The 19,280-nt window shown below is 45.6% G+C and overlaps 1 protein-coding gene across 3 annotated transcripts in view; it reads left to right on the top strand.

Annotated features, from left to right (window-relative positions):
• Positions 1 to 19,280, top strand: part of RILPL2 (Rab interacting lysosomal protein like 2) — a 36,359-nt gene that overhangs the window by 9,242 nt on the left and 7,837 nt on the right. Inside the window, exons 1-3 of one of the 3 annotated variants that reach the window (XM_060612143.3) lie at positions 8,736 to 8,864; positions 10,076 to 11,258; positions 18,464 to 18,615. In XM_060612143.3, coding sequence (XP_060468126.1) covers positions 10,917 to 11,258; positions 18,464 to 18,615 — 494 coding nt within the window. In that variant the 5' untranslated portion in view covers positions 8,736 to 8,864; positions 10,076 to 10,916. Of the gene's footprint in view, positions 1 to 8,735; positions 8,865 to 10,075; positions 11,259 to 18,463; positions 18,616 to 19,280 lie in introns of those variants that run through there. The other 2 variants (XM_060612144.3, XM_060612145.3) reach the window with 2 other exon arrangements.

A 19,280-nucleotide genomic window follows, 5' to 3' on the forward strand; every position in this document is an offset into this window, starting at 1 on the left:
AACCAGCACAACCTAGCACCCAGATCTGGTTTTCTGGTATCATCCTCTAATAAAAGTAACCAGTGCCAGGGCGCCCGGGTGGCTCAGTCAGTTAAGCGTCCGGTTTCAGCACAGGTAATGATCTCGTGGTTCGTGAGTTTGAGTCCGCGTGAGGCTCTCTGCTGTCAGCGCAGAGCTGGCTTCAGATCCTCTGTCCCCCTCTCTCTGTGCCCCTCCCCCGTTCGTACTCTCTCAAAAATAAACATTAAAAAAATAACCAGTGCTCCTGGGAGAAATGGGGCAAGAAATACACAAGGTGAGCTTGGAGCGACTTGTAGTGCCAGAAAGTAAGGAAGGGCTAAAAACAGAGCAAAACAAAAAACGATGATGATGATGTCACAGGGACACTGGAGCCACCTAAAGGCTCCCCAGCGGCCAAAGCAGATAAAGTAGTGTTCTCCCAGGTGCCCCAGATCTGAAGTTGTTCTTAAATTAAAAGTTTACACAATGCATCTGTGTGGAGGGGCGCCTGGGTGGCTCAGTCGGTTAAGCGTCCGACTTCGGCCCAGGTCATGATCTCACGGTTCATGAGTTCGAGCCCCACATCGGGCTCCGTGCTGACGGCTCGGAGCCTGGATCCTGCTTCGGATTCTGTGTCTCCCTCTCACTCTGCCCCTCCCCCGCTTGCACTCTGTCTCTCTCTCTCAAAAATAATAAACATTAAAAAAATTAGAATACATATGCGTGTGTTTAGAAAGAAAAAAGAAGAAACCTACTACCATATTTAACAATGTGGTTGAATCTCTCAGATATGATGATGAGCAAAGAAACCGGACTCAAAGAGTACAGTCTACACATTTTAATTTATGGGAAATTCTAGGACAAGCAGCATTGACCTGTGACAATGATAAGGGTCAAAATAGAGCTTTCTTACGGGGGAAGTTATTACCGATTGGGATAGGGCATGAGGGAGTCTCCTGGAGTGCTGGGAATGTCTTATATCTTTATCTTGATGGTGGTTATAGAGTTACACGTTTATGAAAATCCATCAAGGTGTACAACAGAGATCTGTGCACCTTAACATAGAAGGTATAACGTGTTTATACCTCGATCAAATGTACATATGTGCGTGGAAGTGTGTACATACGTGAACATCCAGGAGGCACCGTGGCTGCCAGCATGCTGGCCTCTGGCCCTTTGCGGCTGGCTGTATAAAGGTCAACTTAATTCATTCCAATTTTTAAAATTTAAAAACTCGGTTTCCCCGTCGGATCAGCCGCATTTCAAGTGCTCCATAGATGTGGCAGCTAGTGGCTCGCGTATCCGACAGTGTGGATACAGAACATTTCCATCACTGTAGAAAGTTCTGTCAGACCACACTGATCTAGAGCAGTGATGTTCCATAAAAAGAGGATGTCAGCCACATGTGTCATCTTAAGGTTTATAGTGACCACATTAAAAAAGTAAAAAGAAACCAGTGAAGCTAATTTTAATCATTTATTCTAAATAGAATAAACCCAGCACATTCTAAACATCATTTTCACAGGTAATCAGTAGAAGTATCATTAGAGAGACGGCTTATGTTCTCTTTTTTGAATTCCAGTGTGCACTTATAACTTGGTTAGGACTAGCCACATTTCAAGAGCTCGCGTGCTGGTGGCTACTAGATGAGTGCGGGTGTAGGTAGGTTACATCAAGCTGCCAGCATTAGCTGTTTCTGGGGTAATGGCGGGACTGCAGGGGGAGGATCTCTCACCTCTTCTATCTACTCAAGGAACATTTACAGTTTTTCACAGTGAGCATATATTTACACGTGTCTTGTGTTAGGTCCTCTGGTGAGCAAAGGGTCAGACCAACTTAGGAGCGCAAAGGGGGTTAGTGGAGATACACCTGTGAGTCACAGAGAAGGAGGAAGCAACGCTGGGCAGAGAAACTCGCCTTCAGACCAGGATGCAGATTTGACATGTTAGAAAGGAAAGGAAAGAAACAGGAAGTGAGGGCCTCAGCCTACAGCATGCACTTGACCACGGAGCGGGGGAGGACCCAGAGCAGGTTGCCCCTTAGAGCTGTCCCGTGGGGGACACAAATGGCGTGGTCCTCGTCTCCCTGCTGTGCTCAGTCATCAGCTGAGAGCCTCTGGGAAGTGTGCCCTGGCAAGAATGCTGTGCGGAATCCAAAGGTGCTGAAGCTAGAGGCAGTCAGCAAACCACAACCCTCGCACTGACCGGCCAGTGCTTTCCTTTTTTTTTTTTTTTTTTAATTGTTAATTGTGGTCAGAGGAAACATAAAATTTACCATTTAAATTCTGATTGCCATTTAATTTCTAAGCATACAGCTCCATAGTGTTAAGTGTATTTACATTGTTGTGCAACCAACCACCAGAACTTTTTTTTTTATCTTGCAAAACTAAAACTCTGTCTCCATTAAATAAAAACTCCCCCAGCCCAGCCCCCTGCTCCTGGTAACGACTGTTCTGCTTTCTGTCTCTATGGATTTCACTATTCCAGGCACCTCGTGTAAGCGGAACCGTAGAACGCTTGCCTTGTTTTTTTTAATGTTTTATTTATTTTTAAGACAGAGAGAGACAGAGCATGAGTGGGGATGAGGCAGAGAGAGAGGGAGACACAGAATCTGAAGCAGGCTCCAGGGTCTGAGCTGTCAGAACAGAACCCGAGGCGGGGCTCGAACTCACGAACTGTGAGATCATGACCTGGGCCAGAGTCGGACGCTCAACCGACTGAGCCACCCGGGCGCCCTGAGCACTTGCCTTTTTATGATTGGCTTCTTTCACTTAGCATCACGTTCTCAGATTCATGCATGTTGTAGCAACTGTCAGAAATTCATTCCGCCGTAGGGCTAGGCTACATTCTGCTTATCCATTCATCTGTGGATGAACATTTGGGTTGCTTCCACCTTTTGGCTAGAGTAAATAATGCTGCTATGAACATGGGTATACAAAGATCTCTTCCAGATCCTGCTTTCTTTTGGCTATATGCCCGAAAGTGGAATTGTGGGATCATGTGGCTATTGTATTTTTTTTTTAATGCTTTATTTATTTTTGAGACAGAGAGAAACAGAGTATGAGCAGGGGAGGGGCAGAGAGAGAGGGAGACACAGAATACGAAGCAGGCTCCAGGCCCCGAGCTGTCAGCACAGAGCTCCACACGGGGCTTGAACCCACAAACCGCGAGATCATGACCTGAGCCAAAGTCGAACGCTTAACCGACTAAGCCACCCAGGCGCCCCAGTATTTTTAATTTTTTGAGCAACACCATACTGTTTTTCACATGAGCTGCACCGTTTTACATTCCTACCAGCAAAGCACGAGGGTTCCGATTGTCCGCATCCTCTGCAAGGCTTCTTAGTTTCTGGGTTTTGTTTTTGTTTGAAGAATAGCCATCCTAATGGCTGGGCAAGGTATTCTCCCCTTGTGGCTTGACTGGCATTTCTCCAATTAGCGACGTTGGCTATCTTTTCACGTGCTTCTTGGCCTCTTGAAGGGTCATCTGAAAGGCATCTCTGTGACTGCCATGTCTAGCGACAGCCGACTCTTGAATAACAGTTTTAAACTTGGCTGGTTCAGTCAGTGGAGCGGTGGAGCGTGTGACTCTTGGTCTCGGGGTTGTGAGTTCGAGCCCCACATTGTGTGTAGAGATTACTTAAAAAGAAAATCTTAAAAAAAAAAAACTATGTGCGTCCATGTGGGTTGTTCTGATAAGTACAACCCTATGAATATATTTTCCTTATGTTCTTCAATAACCTTTATTTTCTCTAGCTTACTTTATTGTGAGAATACAGTATATGATACGCATAACATACAAAATATGTGTTGATTGACTACATTATTGGCAAGGCTTCCAGCCAACAATAGGCTATTAGTAGTTAAGTTTGGGGAGAATCAAAAGTCATACGTGGATTTCTGACTGCGCGTGGGGTCGGAGCCCCTACCCCTCATGTTGTTCAAGGGTCAACAGGTTCAAGGGTGATTAGAAATTAATAACACAATATTCTACAAAGGCAGCAGAAGACCTGGAGGGCAGCGTGGACTACCCTAGTTGACATCTGTGCACACGGATAGCATCTTAGCAGATCTGCCAGCACTGGGCCGGGACCATTCATTTCTCTCAACGACTATTTGAGGAACAGCTTTTTACATTCCAGGGTGGATCAAGAGCTGGGCTGGAGAGTGGGGAGGAGAATTTGATTCCCTTCTGCCAAAATTTCCTTTAATGCTTCCCCACCCACTCGGCACCCTAAATAAACATTTCACCCAAGTTAAAAAAAAAAAAAAAAGTATGCTCTTGTGCAAACAGATTAAAAACTAGTGCCCTGGGCACTGCCCTTCCTGCAACCAGATTCTTTTCTAAAGCCCTTCAACTCCTAGAGATGAAGTCACTGACCCAGGATTGCAGGCATTTAAGCCAAACTGGGAAGTCTCCAAAATCTTGGCTGTTTCCATGCATGATTTATGGGTAAGAAGACCTGGAAATAATTTAAAGAACGTGAAGAAAGCCATACTGATGTACCACCCAGGAAATAAATGGTGCCATAGGTATTCACAGGAGCGTAAGACTTAAGTCTACTTGACGTACCAAGATAGGACCACCAGATGTTTGCTAATGGAACTTAACTGCTGGTGGGCATTAGCCTGCAAACATTTATAGTTTCTTTAAGTGTGACCCACCCACAACTTTTGTTTTCCATGTCACTTTTTCCTTTGTTTAACCATAAGGCATGACTTTACTCTAGGATCCCTTTTGCACTTTGATTTCTACTCAAACACAGAGGGTGGAGTGGGGGTAGTGGGGGGCTAGTGCAGCTGTATACACTTTTTTTTTATGTTTATTTATTTTTAAGGAGAGGGAGAGACAGAGAGAGAGGGAGACACAGAATCCAAAGCGGGCTCCAAACTCTGAGCTGTCAGGGCTCCAAGCTTTGAGCTGTCAGCACAGAGCCCTACATGGGGCTTGAACTCATGAACTATGAGATCATGACCTAAGCTGAAGTCGAACGCTTAACCAACTGAGCCACCCAGGCACCCCTATATACACTGTCTTAAATCTCAGGGGAAGAGTGTGTCTTCAAGTCTTTTTATTTTTTTATTTTTTATTTTTTTTAACGTTTATTTATTTTTGGGACAGAGAGAGACAGAGCATGAATGGGGGAGGGTCAGAGAGAGAGGGAGACACAGAATCGGAAGCAGTCTCCAGGCTCCGAGCCATCAGCCCAGAGCCTGACACGGGGCTCGAACTCACGGACCATGAGATCGTGACCTGAGCTGAAGTCGGATGCTTAACCGACTGAGCCACCCAGGTGCCCCTTCAAGTCTTTTTAAAACTTTGTACGGGGCACCTGGGTGGCTCAGTCGGTTGAGCGGCCGACTTCAGCTCAGGTCATGATCTTGAGGTCCATGAGTTTGAGCCCCGCATCGGGCTCTGTGCTGACAGCTCAGAGCCTGGAGCCTGTTTCAGATTCTGTGTCTCCCTCTCTCTCTGACCCTCCCCCGTTCATGCTCTGTCTCTCTCTGTCTCAAAAATAAATAAATGTTTAAAAAAAATTTTTTAACTTGTATAATGATATATCCTTGTGACTTTTTTTTTTTTTTTAATTTTTTTTTTTCCAACGTTTTTTATTTATTTTTGGGACAGAGAGAGACAGAGCATGAACGGGGGAGGGTCAGAGAGAGAGGGAGACACAGAATCGGAAACAGGCTCCAGGCTCCGAGCCATCAGCCCAGAGCCCGACGCGGGGCTCGAACTCACGGACCGCGAGATCGTGACCTGGCTGAAGTCGGACGCTTAACCGACTGCGCCACCGAGGCGCCCCTCCTTGTGACTTTTTTTAAGTTTATTTATTTATTTTGAGAGACAGAAAGAGAACAGGGGAGAGGCAGAGAGAGAGAGAGAGAAAGAGAGAGAGAGAATCCTAAGCAGGCTCCATGCTGTCAGCACAGAGCCTGACGTGGGGCTCCAACTCACAAACTGTGAGCTCATGACCTGAGCCCAAGTTGAGTCAGAGGATTAACCAACTGAGCCACCCAGGCACCCCTATCCTTGTGACTTTAAAAAACTTTGTTGTAAACATGTTCTACATGTGTTACTAATCCAACTTTCCATATCTCGTTCCCCAATAATTATATGAACTTGAGAAATTTCTTATGTTTCATATTTGAGTGGTAAGTAGCTTATGATAATAGCTGACATCTACTGAGCACTTACTATGTGCCAGTCACTGTTCTAAAGCACTTCACAACAATCTTATGAACTAGATTTTTTTAATGTTTGTTATTTATTTATTTATGAAAGAGAGAGAGAGAGAGCACGCACGAGCATGGGAGGGACAGAGAGAGAGAGAGGGAGACACAGAATCCAAAGTAGTCTCCAGGCTGCCACCCAGACAGAACCACCCAGGAGCCCCACAAACTAGATTTTATCCTTATCCCCATATTACAGATGGGAAAACTAAGCCCCAGAGTAGAGGCATGATTTACTTACCTAACATCACACAGCTTGCCAGTGGCAGATTCAAGTGTTCAATATCTGAACACTTGTGGTCTTGTCTAGAACCCACCCTTGTGAACACTGTGCTATCATTTATTGTTTTTCAAACTTGAGCATGCATTAGAATTATCTAGAGGGCTGTGGAAACACAGATTGCTAGGGCCCATTCCCCAAGTTTCTGATTCAGTGGGTCAAGAATTTGCATTGCTGAGAAGTTTCCATGCACCCCATTGCTGTTGGTCTGGGGAGAACACTTTAAGAACCGCTGTTGTAACTTATAACTGTTTTCATAATTTCCCAGTGGAGAGAGAAGGGTTGAGACTGTCGAATTCTATGAGGGATCTAAGAGTTAAGATCATTAACGCTTTATAATAATAGCCAATGATAGTCAACATCCATTGATGCTTATGATGTGCTAGACCCTGGACTAGGCACTTCTCATGCATTATGTCATCTAACCTTCATGCCAACCTTGGGGAATACTTTTATTTTTTCCAGTTTCCAGTGAAGAAATGTGGATTTGGAGAGATTGGGGAACTTGATCAAACTTATGTACCAGCAAGTAGCAATTGTGAGGTTCAAGTCATACCGCTCAACTCCAGATCCCAGTTCACCACGACGCTATAGACTTCGCACATAGTAGGTGCTCTGTCTCTGTGGGTTTGCCTCTTCTGGACATTTCACACAAACGGAATCATACAATAGGAGGTCTTTTGTGACTGGCTTGACTTGGTGTAACTTCCCAGTAATGAGTTATGACAATGTGAAATGTTGTCTGTGAGAGAAGCTCATTAGAGACTGTGCCAGAAGTTCTTAAGGGGGCTCGTCATGCAGATACCTTCTGCCTAGCACATACCAAAATTCCAGACTCCCCGGAGGAAGCCAGTGAACTATGCTGTTTGCATGAACAACTAAGGAACACTGAGCTACTCTTTTCAGATGGGGTGGTGGGAACCCTCCCCAAACACAAGTTCCCAGATCCTAGCTAAGGCCAACCTTGAAAGCAGGATTTTCCAATGAGCATTCCCGGGCCTGCTATGTTAACTGTTTTCTGCACAGATTTCGATAGGGATTATGCTGATTCTGGAGATCAGTTGGAAATGTAAGATGGAGAATATTGCCATCTTAAACATCTTGTTATAATTTATAACACATGATGTCTTTCCATTTATTTACATCTTAATTCCTCTCAATGAGATTTTGTAGTTTTCAGTGTGCAGGTCATCTTCTTCATTTGTTAAATTTATTTTTAAATATTTTATTCTTTTTGATGCCACTGTTAAGTGGAATTGTTTTCTAAATTTTATTTTCAGATTATTCCTTGCAAGTATATAGAAATTCAATTGGTTTTTGTATATGGATCTTGTATCTTGGAACCTTGAGCTTTCATTAGCTCTAATAGTTGTGTGTGTGTGTGTGTGTGTGTGTGTGTGTGTGTGTGTGTAATCTTTAGCCTGTTACTATGGTAGATGACATAGATTATCTTTTCTGAACCAGCCTTGCATCCCTGGAATAAACCCTGCTTAGTCATGGTGTATAATAATTTTTATGTAGTGCTGAATTCTGTTTGCTAATATCTTGCTAAATATTTTACATCTATTTTTACTTTACCCATGTTTTATCTAGATTTTTTTTGTTTTTTGTTTGTTTGTTTTTAAGTAAGCTCCAGGGGTGCCTGGGTGGCTCAGTCAGTTAAGTGTCTAACTCTTGGTTTCAACTCAGGTCATGATCTCACAGTTCGGTTTGTGAGATCCAGTCCCTCATTGGGCTCTACGCTGACAGCATGGAGCCTACCTGGGATTCTCTCTTTCCTTTCTCTCTGCCCTTCCCCCACTTACACTCACGTGCGCGCGCGCTCTCTCTCTCTCTCTCTCTCAAAATAAATAAATAAACTAAAAAAAAAGTAGGCTCCATGACCTGAGCCTAAATCAAGAGTGCGACATTTAACCGACTGAGCCACCCAAGTGCCCCTAGGTTTTTTTATTATTGCATAGTAGGAGTTCTTTGTATAATCTGGATAATAACCCCTAATAACCCTTATCGGATTTGACTTGCAGATATATTCACGCATTCTGTAGGCTGCTTTTACACTCTGTTAATTGTGGTCTTGGACACACAAGGTTTTTTTTTCTTATTTTTATATATTTTTGGATGCACAAGGTGTTTTTTTAATGTTTTATTTATTTATTTGGTTTTTATTTTTGAGAGAGAGAGAGAGGAAGAGAGAGCGAGCAGGGGAGGGGGAAAGAGAGAGGGAGACACAGAATCTGAAGCAGCTACAGGCTCTGAACTATTAGCACAGAGCCTGTCGCGGGGCTCAAACTCATGGACCGTGAGATCGTGACCTGAGCCGAAGTCGGAAGCTTAACTGACTGAGCCACCCAGGTGCCCCTGTTTTTTTTTCTTTTAACTTTGAAGAAGTTAAACTTTGAAAGTTTAACTTTGAAAAAGTTAACTTTGAAAAACTTTTAACTTTGGTGTGAGCAGGGGAGGGGCAGAGAGAGAGGGGGAGACAGAGGATCAGAATTGGGCTCGATGCGGGGCTCGAACCCACGAACCCTGAGATCGTGACCTGACCTGAAGTCAGATGTTCAACCTACTGAACCACCCAGGCACCCTGAATGCACAAGTTTTAAGTGTTGATGTAGTCCTGTTTATGTATTTATTCTTTCATTGCCTGTGCTTTTGAAGAAATCGTTGCTAAATCCAGTGACATAAAGCTTTTCCCCTATGTTTTCTTCTAAGAGGTTTATAGCTTTGTCTTTTGTATCTATTTTGAGTTAATTTTTATATATGGTGTAAGGCAAGGGTCCACCTTTATACTTTTGCATGTAGGTATCCAATTTTTCCAACAACATTTGTTGAAAAGACTGTCCTCCGCCCCCACCCCACCCCCCGCCCAAGAATGGTCTTAGCACCCTTGTTGAAAATTATTGGACCATATATGCTAGGGTTTATTTCTGGGCACTCTGTTCTAATCCTTCATTCCTTTTTATGGTGGAGTAATATTCCATTGTTTGGATATACCATACTTTATTTATGGCAAGTCTAACGTTTTATCTCCTTATTTAATCACTGGGCGTTGTCACGTCTGTGATTTATGGATTACTGAGTCCTTGCCCGGGGGCCTGGCTCCAATCTTTAGAACACTGTACCCTGAAAATAGTGTCTTTTCTGTTTGCCTGCCTTGCTCTTTGCTTGTTTTATCCGTGGCCACTCACCGTTGTGATGGTAGAACCTCAGTGTGGAGAACATCAGGTACATCTACCCCCATACAAAGGCAGCAATATATTCCCGGGAAAGACCGGCACCATTGCAGAGTTTTCTGCCTATGACTATTACAAATTTCTAATCAAACCTAAAAGAACTCGTTTTGTAATCCACACTGCTAATATTCTTACTAATACCTTATCTGTAGAATGCTTTCTAATTTTCAAAGCAGTGATTTTTGTCTTGTTTAGTACTCCTAACACCCCAGCCCACGTGCCACGTGTCTCTCACACAAGCGGGGTTTGTTGGAGAACACTTTTTGCGTACTTCCGAAGTACTTTTGTCACATGCAGTATCTCATGACCTCACCTCGTATGTTCCCGCAGCAACCTCACCACGTAAGTGCTCTTACTCCCCGAGCAGGAAGCTGAGGGTTAAGTAATCTGCCAAGCCTGCAACGCTGCCTAAGGGGAGGAGCCCAGGAATGGGCCAAGTGCACAGCGCAGGGATTCTCCATTTTATTGAGAGTCAGATGCCACACACAGGTCCTGGTGACAACCGACCCGGGAGTTGTGCGCGACCCGGGCCTCCCGACTCCCGCGCGCAGCCACCAACAGCACTCCTCTGTTTTGCCGTGGGCTTCCGAAAGTACCCCCACCCCCCACCCCCCACAGAGACCCGGATATTCCTCCACGTACAATGCAAATTCTATGGCTGGAAAGCGTGAGCACAGAAGAAAAAGTTGTGGGCTTTTCACCTCTCTTTTCCAGACTCGCTGTGGAAACTCCGCTGCGTCTCCATAGAAACCCGGCGGCGGTGGCGGCCGTCACCGGGGGCGGGGCTCAGGCAGAGGCCCCTCCCCCTCCCCGGTTTGCAACCCCTCCCAGCCAGGAGCAATCGCGGTCACCCTTACCCTCTGCGTTCCTCTTCTCGGCTGCCCTCCCTTTCTGTTGTCTTTTCGTGCCCCAAACCACATCCTGGAGGCCGCCCTCCTGCACGGTCCTCAGCGGGGCCGGTGCACCAGGCGTCCGGGCCCGGGAGCCGTGGCGCTCGGCCTTTCTGTCCCGGGCCCACCCCTCGGCCGCGCTGATTGGCCGCTCCTGGGCCACCCTCCGTCCCCGGGCAGGCAGGGTCTCAGCCTGCGGAAAGTTTTCTGCGCCGGGAGGAAGTTAGACTTTTGGAGATTGTGAGAAAGCAGCTCTCGTGGCTGCAGGGTTCTGGGCGGCCATGGAGGAGCCCCCTTTGCGAGAGGAGGAAGAGGAGGAGGGGGAAGAAGAGGGGGAAGAAGGAGACGAGGCTGGGCCCGAGGGGGCTTTGGGCAAGAGCCCCTTCCAGTTGACCGCCGAGGACGTGTATGATATCTCCTATGTGATGGGCCGCGAGCTGATGGCCCTGGGCAGCGACCCCCGGGTGACACAGCTGCAGTTCAAGATCGTCCGCGTCCTGGAGATGCTGGAGACGCTGGTGAATGAGGGCAACCTGACCGTGGAGGAGCTGAGAATGGAGAGGGACAGCCTCAAGAAGGAGGTGGAGGGGCTGCGGACAGAGGGCTCGGCGGCAGGCAGGGAGGTGAGTGCGGGCTGCAGGGCATGGGAGGAGAGTACCCAGGGGCCCGGAGGCCCTGAAAACAACCACGGCGCCTGTCCAATCCTCAGATTAGAAGCATTGTGATAGCTACATTTAGTGAGCACTTACTAGGTGCTGGGCCCTGTGCCGAGTTTGTTCTGCATCAGGGCCTCCCAGCATTTTTGACGTGACCTAGAGCGGTGGCTCTCCTGCTTTAGCGTGCCGCGGAATCCTCTGGGGTGTTCATTAAAACACACATCACTGGGCCCTAGCCCCAGAGTTTTAGATTCCAGAGGGGGCCTGGAAATCTGCATTTCTAACAGGTTCCATCACATTTTGAGAATCTCGGCCTCTAGTAAGAAATAAATTCTAAGGGAGAGAAATCCGTGCCGAGGCCACCAAAAGACACCTACAAGAATGTTCAGAGCACTTTTCTTCAGAAGTGTGCCGAACTGGAGCAAACGCTACAGAAGAATGGATTTTTAAATTGTGGTATAGTCACTGCGGAATACTACACAGCAGGGGAAAAGAGCAGCTGTGGGCGTGACTCTCAGTGGTGTCACACAGGGAGACAGGAGACCGGCACAAAAGAGAATCTACTGTGGATTTACGTGAAACTGCAGCACAGGCAAAATAACCTGTTTTTGTAGAAGACAGATTGGTGGTAACCCCAGGGAGGGGAGAGCAGGAGGAAAGTTCATGGGGAGCTCATCTGGGTGTGGTCACATGGGTGTATACCTATGTTAATAATTCTCGAGCTAGGGGCACCTGGCTAGCTATCAGAGGAGCGTGTGACTCTTGTTCTCAGAGGTCATGAGTTCAAGCCCCACTTGGGGGTAGAGATTACTTAAAATAAATAAGTAAGTTTTTTTAAAAAATCATCCAGCTATAAACTCAAGATTAGTGCATGTGTGTTATACCTCTATTTTACAGAATTACCTATTATATCACTATCCAATATTGATGAAACAGAAGTTTCAAGAAACAATTTACCCTAACTCACCCTTATTAAACATGATGCGCAATCACACTTGCCTGTTCTATTTTTATGAGTTTTTTTAACTAATTTTTTATTTAAAAATTTTTTTCTTTAATCCTTATTTATTTTTGAGAGAGAGAAAGACAGAGCAAGAGCGGGGAAGGGACAGAGAGAGAGGAAGACACAGAATCTGAAGCAGGCTCCAGGCTCTGAGCTGTCAGCACAGAGCCCAATCGGGCTCGAACTCACAAAGCGTGAGATCGTGACCTGAGCCAAAGTCAGACGCTCGACCGACTGAGCTACCCAGGTGCCCCAGAGTATTTTTTTATTTTACAGTGAGAGAGAGCATGGGCAGGGGAGGGGACAGAGATAGAAAGAACCTTTCTTGTTTCTTAACGTTTATTTATTTTGAGGGACATAGAGAGCGGGGGAGGGAGAGAGAGAGGGAGAGAGAGAATCGCAAATAGGCTCTGCACTGTCAGCACAGAGTCCGACACAGGGCTCAAACTCATGAACCACAAGATCATGACCTGAGCTGAAGTCAAGGGTAGGTTGGTCCCTTAACAGACTGAGCTACGCTGGTGCCCCATGAAAGAGAGAGAATCTTCAGCAGGCTCCATGCTCAGTATTGGAGCCTGATGAAGGGCTTGCTCCCATGACCCTGAGATTATGACCTGAGCCCAAATCAAGAGTTGGTCGCTCAACCAACTGAGCCACCCAGGTGCCCCTATTTTTATGAGTTTTAAAATTCTTGTTGCAATTGATTGAATTAATACCATGAATTACTAGTGGTCTCCAGCCACAATTGAAAAAAAACAAAACTGTTCTAAGTGGACATCTCACTTAATCCTCTATCAGCATATCCATTTTATAGAAATGGAGGCATAGAATAGTTAAGTGATTTGCCAGGTGACTTTTCTTGGAGTAAGAGATGAAGGCAGGGTTTGAGCTCAGAGATGCTAGTCTCAACCTCTGCACACTAAATGCAGACATTTGACCTCATTTGCTGGAATGACATTTGATGAGCAACTTCATAGAGCTGGATCCTGGGGCTGCAGAGGTAAATTAGACAGGAGCCTTCCCTCCCAGAGCTCACATCGAGCGGGAGAGCTAAGACACCCACACCTCCCGAATCACAAACCAAGAAGTGTGCCGGGAAAGGACAACAGGAACAGGGTGCTGACATTCGCAGGGGGAAAAAAGAGTGAAAGTTTCCGGTCGCTTCTCTGGCAAACTTTTATTTCACCTACTCACGTGTCACAGTGACAACAGTGTTTGTGGATACATTTCTGCTTTAGTGTCCGTCATCTAAGGTGGCTGAGAATCATGAGTACCATTCGTAGCCTGGCTTTGAAGACTCGAGAGAAGTTAAATGTCTTGCTCAGGGTGGCTCAGCTCACATTCTGAGCTCGTTCCCGTCACCTCCGATTCCAGGAACAAGGATGTGGAGGGAGCCCCACACGGACCACGTACAGTGTGCTCTGCCCAGGGGCCGGGTGATTTTCTGTAGTGGGCACAGCGGACAAGCTTTATCAGGCAGCAGATGAGATGGCATGTTCCTCCCAAACCTTAAACCCTAAGCCCAGAAGTGGGGAAAGGGGCAGAGAGAATGAATATTTAGCGCCACTAGGCAGTTCATAAAAATACATCTTCTTCCTCTTTTTCTTTTAACTGTGGTAAAGTACACATAAAATTTACCATCGTAACCATTTCTAAGTGCACAGTGAAGTGGCGCTGAAGTTATATCCACGCTGTTGTGTAACCATCACCACTGTCCTTGCAGAATTCTTTTCATCTCACAAAACAAACTCTGTCTCCGTTAAACACCAGCTCCTTCTTCCCCCCTCCCCGTGTCTATTTTCTATCTCTGTGAATTTGCCTATTCCGGCTACTACATATAAGAAAATAATATGTGTTTCCTTTTGTCACTGGCTTATTTCACTGACCACAGTGTCTTCAGGGGTCATCCGTGGTATAGCAGGTGTCAGAATTCCCCACCTTTTAACAGCTGAATAATAGTCTGTTGTGTGGAGGTACCATATTTTGTTTGTCCGTGCATCTGTTGGTGGATGCCTGGTTTGCTTCGACTTTTTGGCTACGGTGAATAATGCTGCTGTGAACGTGGATGTACAAATATCTCTTCAAGCCCCTGCTTTCACTGCTTTCGGTATACAATTAGAAGTGGAATTGCTGGGGGGACCCGGCTCAGTCGGTTGAGCGTCCGACTTCGGCTCAGGTCATGATCTCACGGTTCATGAGTCTGAGCCCCGCGTCAGGCCCTGTGCAGACGGCTCAGAGCCCGGAGCCTGCTTCGGATTCTGCCTCCCTCTCTCCCTGCCCCTCCCCCGCTCCTGTGCTTGAGGTCTCGCTCTCTCGCTCTCTCGCTCCCTCTGTCTCTCAAAAGCAAATATATAAACATTAAAAAAAAAAAAAAGTATAGGGGTACCTGGGTGTCTCATTCTGTTGTGTCCGACTTCGGCTCAGGTCATGATCTCACGGTTTATGAGTTCGAGCCCCACGTTGGGTTCCGCGCTGACAGCTTGGAGCCTGGAGCCTGCTTCAGATTCCGTGCCTCCTTCTCTCTCTCTGCCTTCCCCCACTCACACTCTGTCTCTCTCTCTCTCTCTCAAAAATAAATAAACATTAAAAATTTTTTTAAAAAGAAGTGTAATTGCTGGATCATGGGATAGTTCTGTTTTTAATTTTTTAAGGATCTGCCATATGATTTTCCATAGTGACTATAGCATTTTACATTCCCAACAGCAGTACACAAGAATTCCATCTCCTTTCAATACTTGTTCTTTTCTGTTTTGTCTGTTTACAATAGCCACCCTAATGGGTGCGAGGTAGTTTTTTCCTTTCCCTTTTAAAAGTTTCAGTTTAGGGCTGCCTGGGCGGCTCCGTCAGTTAAGCGTCCGGCTCTTGGTTTTGGCTCAGGTCATGATCTCACAGTTCAGGGGCTCAGACCCCGCTTCAGGCTACATGCTGTCATGTGCCGACAGCACGGAACCTGCTTAGAGTTCTCTCTCTCTCCCTCTCTCTCTGCCCCTCCCCTGTTCTCTCTCTCTTTCTCCAAATAAATAAATAAAATGGATGGAAGTTCAAGGTTCGAAAGGTAACAAAAGTGTTCGCCTTGAAAACTCTTCCTGCCCAATTCTCTCCACCCCCAGCCAACCACTTACCCTCCCTGGAAAAAATTAAAATGATCAGTTTCTTGTGTGTCCTTCCAGAGGTACTTTATGCAAACAAAAGCAGATATGAAAATATTTTTTTCTTTTTTATACAGATGGTATTATAATATATACCCAGCTCTGCCTTTTGTGTTTTTTCACTTAACATAGCATGGAAGTTGAGTTAAATCGGGATGAAGAGCTTCTTCATCTTTTAATGGCTTTGAAAACTTCCATTGTACAATATCAATTATTCAACCTGAGGGTTCTTAACTCGAAGTTCTTAGATGCCCAAGGGAATCGTGATTCTAATCCAAGAGGTCCATGCCCTGGCATGGGAAAAAATTATATTTTCATTTTCATTAACCTCCACCTGAAATGTGTCATTTTCTTCAGTTGCAAATATAGACGACAGACCACAGTAATAATAGCAGTACCTGTGGCAGTCACCAGTGGAAACCGCAGATATTTTCAAGTCCTGTAACAATATAGTTCCCATCTTAAAGCTTTGTGTTTGTTCAGTATTTTACTAGACCTGCCTCTAGATCACCTTATTTTTTTCTTAAGTTTATTTATTTTGAGAGAGATCTCAGGAGCAAGTGGGGGAGGGACAGAGAGAGAGGGACAGAATCCCAAGCATTCTCCACACTGTCTGTCACCACAGAGCCTGACATGGGGCTTGAACTCACGAACCATGAGATCATGACCTGAGCCAAAAATCAAGAGTCAATGCTTAACCGACTGAGTCACCCAGGTGCCTCTAGATCACCTTATTTGATAAAGAAGTAGATATAGGGGCGCCTGGGTGACTCAGTCGGTTGAGTGTCCAGCTCTTGATTTCAGCTCAGGGCATGATCCAGGGTTGTGGGATTGAGCCCCGCTTCAGGCTCTGTGCTGAGTGTGGAGCCCACTTAGGATTCTCTCTCTCTTCACTCTGCCCCTCTCCCTGGCTCACACTCTCTCTCTCAAAAAAAAACAACAACAACAACAACAGAAGAAGAAGAAAATACACATCAAAGTATTTATATACACACACAAAACACATATATGTATATGTATATATCCATATACAAAAGTAATATTTATATATATTATTTATTCACTCACAGTTTTTCTCAACTATTTGAGCAGACATTATGTTAGTTGCAGGATTAGTAGAAGATTAGGACCCTTTACCCTAAAATCTCACAAGACACACTATTGCATCGTGACAGTAAATGATTAAATTCAGGGGAAAAAGGTCATAGAATACTAAGATCTAATATACTATCCCTATTCAAAATTCATGATAATGCCCTTTACAGCATCTTCTTTCTGGTGCAGAATCTAGTCCAGGGTTACATAGTACCTTTAGTTGACACGCTTCTTTAATCTTGAAGAGTTCCTCAGCTTTTCCTTGTGTTTTACAACCTTGACATCTTTGAAGATTATATATCAGTTTGTTCGTAGAACGTCCTTCAATTTAGGTTTGTTTTGATGTGCCATCGTCATCGTTAGATTCAAGATAACGCAGTTTAGCAGGAATACCACTGGAGAGATGCTGTGGCCTCTCAGTGCGATGTATCAGGAGGCACCTGCTTCAGTTTGTGATTATTGGTGATGTTAACTTGCATCACTTGGTTAACGTGGTGTCTGCGAGATTTCTGCACTGTAAAGGTGCCTTTATTCCCTTTGTAATTCATAAGTTGTTGTAGGACGATGCTTTGAAACTGTGCAAAATATTCTATTCCCCAACAGATTTTCACCCTAAAGTTTTAGATCCATTCCTTAGTCTTGCCTGAATCAATTATTACTAAGTTGGTTGCAAACGGATAATTTTTTTTTTAACTCTGTCATCTTCTGCACTTATTACTTGGCCTTCTGCTGTAAGATACAAATTCCCCTCCTCCTCTCCTGTACTCATCAGATCTCTCCAGAGACACAGAACCAATAGGAGAAATAGCTCTCAATATAAAGAGGATAGTTATTTGAGGAATTGGTTCATGCGGTTATGGAGGCTGAGAAATCTTACTTAAAATCTGCAAGTTGCAAGCTGGAGAACCAGTGAATCCTGTGAACTGGGGGTGGGGGGGCTGATGGTGGAAATCCTGGTCTGGATCCCAAACCCCAAGAACCAGGAGTGTCAATGTCTGAGGACAAGAGAAGAAGGGATGTCCTGTATCAACTGAGGGAGCTCAAATTCACCCTCTTTCCCCCTTTCCTTCCATGTGGGCCCTCAGGCCCTCAGTGGATTGGATGATGCCCGCCCCGCCCCCCAGCTGCTTTACTCAGCTCATCAAACCAAATGCTAATATCTCCCAGAAACACCTTCACCGACACACCCAGAAATGTTTAACCAGCTTTCTGGGCATCCCTTAGCCCAGACAAGTAAAATTAGACACATAAAATTAGCCATCACGTCCCCATTAATTAGTTAATTGATTTAAATTTTAAATATGAACTCCTGAATTCTCTTTTTATGTGAACTGTTACTGTCCATTACTGTTATTACTCGTTTTGATACTCAAATTGTTCTCAGTCTGACCAGGGGGATCTCCTTCAAACTGTCATTTTGACGTTTTGTTCCCTTCCACAAGGAAACGTTCCAGGCTCATCTTATAGTTTTCCTGTTCCAACCCTGAAATCAGCCATTCTCCAAGGAGCCTTGGCTGTTTACTTGGAGAATGGTACTTAGAACTTTTGCTTCTTTACCATCAACCGAACACTTCCAACAGGCAGCGTCTCATCCGATAGGGTGCCTGGGAGTAACAAAACAGAATTTTCCTTTCTGGGGTGGACAGTCCATCTTTTTCCTTTTTTTTAAGAAAAATTTTTTAATGTTTTTTTTTTTTTTTGAGAGAGAGAGAGAGTGCAAGCAGGGGAGGAGCAGAGAGAGAGGGAGACAGAATCTGAAGCTGGCTCCTGTCAGCACAGAGCCCGACGCGGGGCTCGAACCCACGGACCACGAGATCATGACCTGAGCTGAAGTCGGACGCTTCACCGACTGAGGCACCCAGGGACCCCAACCGTCCAAGTGCATGAGGGAAACTGTATAAGCAACCCGGTATCTTTTCTTACAGGTAAACCTGGGACCAGACAAAATGGTGGTTGACCTGACAGATCCCAACCGGCCACGCTTCACTCTGCAGGAGCTAAGGGATGTGCTCCAGGAGCGCAACAAACTCAAGTCCCAGCTGCTGCTGGTGCAGGAAGAGCTGCAGTGCTATAAGAGGTGGGGCTCTGATGCCGTGGGGACCCCTGCACTGAAGGACCAGACCCCGTCTGGAATTCCGTGATGTGCTATGTGTTCGTTCTTGTGTTCGCTCGGCCAGTTTCTCAAAGACCTAGTATTCCTGGGGAATAGCAGTGAACAAAACAGAGAAAGTCCATGCTAGTCTAGGGGAAGACCAGCAATCAACAAGGAGATCTGAAATGCACACACAGGATGATGGCGACAAGTGGTCTAAAAAATGTAAAACAAGGTGACACGGGGCGCCTGGGTGGCTCGGTCGGTTAAGCATCTGACTCTTGATTTCGGCTCAGGTCATGATCTCACAGTTAGTGAGCTAGAGCCCCACTCTGCTCACAGCGCAGAGGCTGCTTAGGATTCTCTCTCTGCCCCTCTCCTGCTTCCTCGCTCTCTCTCAAAATCAGTCAATGAACAAAACAAAACAAAACATCTTTCAAAACAAGGTGAGGGGCGCCTGGGTGGCTCAGTAACTTACGCATCCGACTTCGGCTCAGGTCACGATCTTCCAGTTTGTGAGTTCAAGCCCCGCGTCGGGCTCTGTGCTGGGAGCTCGGAGCCTGGAGCCTCCTTTAGATTCTGTGTCTCCCTCCCTCTCTACCCCTCCCCCACTCAGATTCTGTCTCTCAAAAATGAGTACACGTGAAAAA

Source organism: Panthera onca, chromosome D3 (genome assembly GCF_046562875.1).
Source record: "Panthera onca isolate mPanOnc1 chromosome D3, mPanOnc1 haplotype 2, whole genome shotgun sequence".
Classification (NCBI taxonomy): domain Eukaryota; kingdom Metazoa; phylum Chordata; class Mammalia; order Carnivora; family Felidae; genus Panthera; species Panthera onca.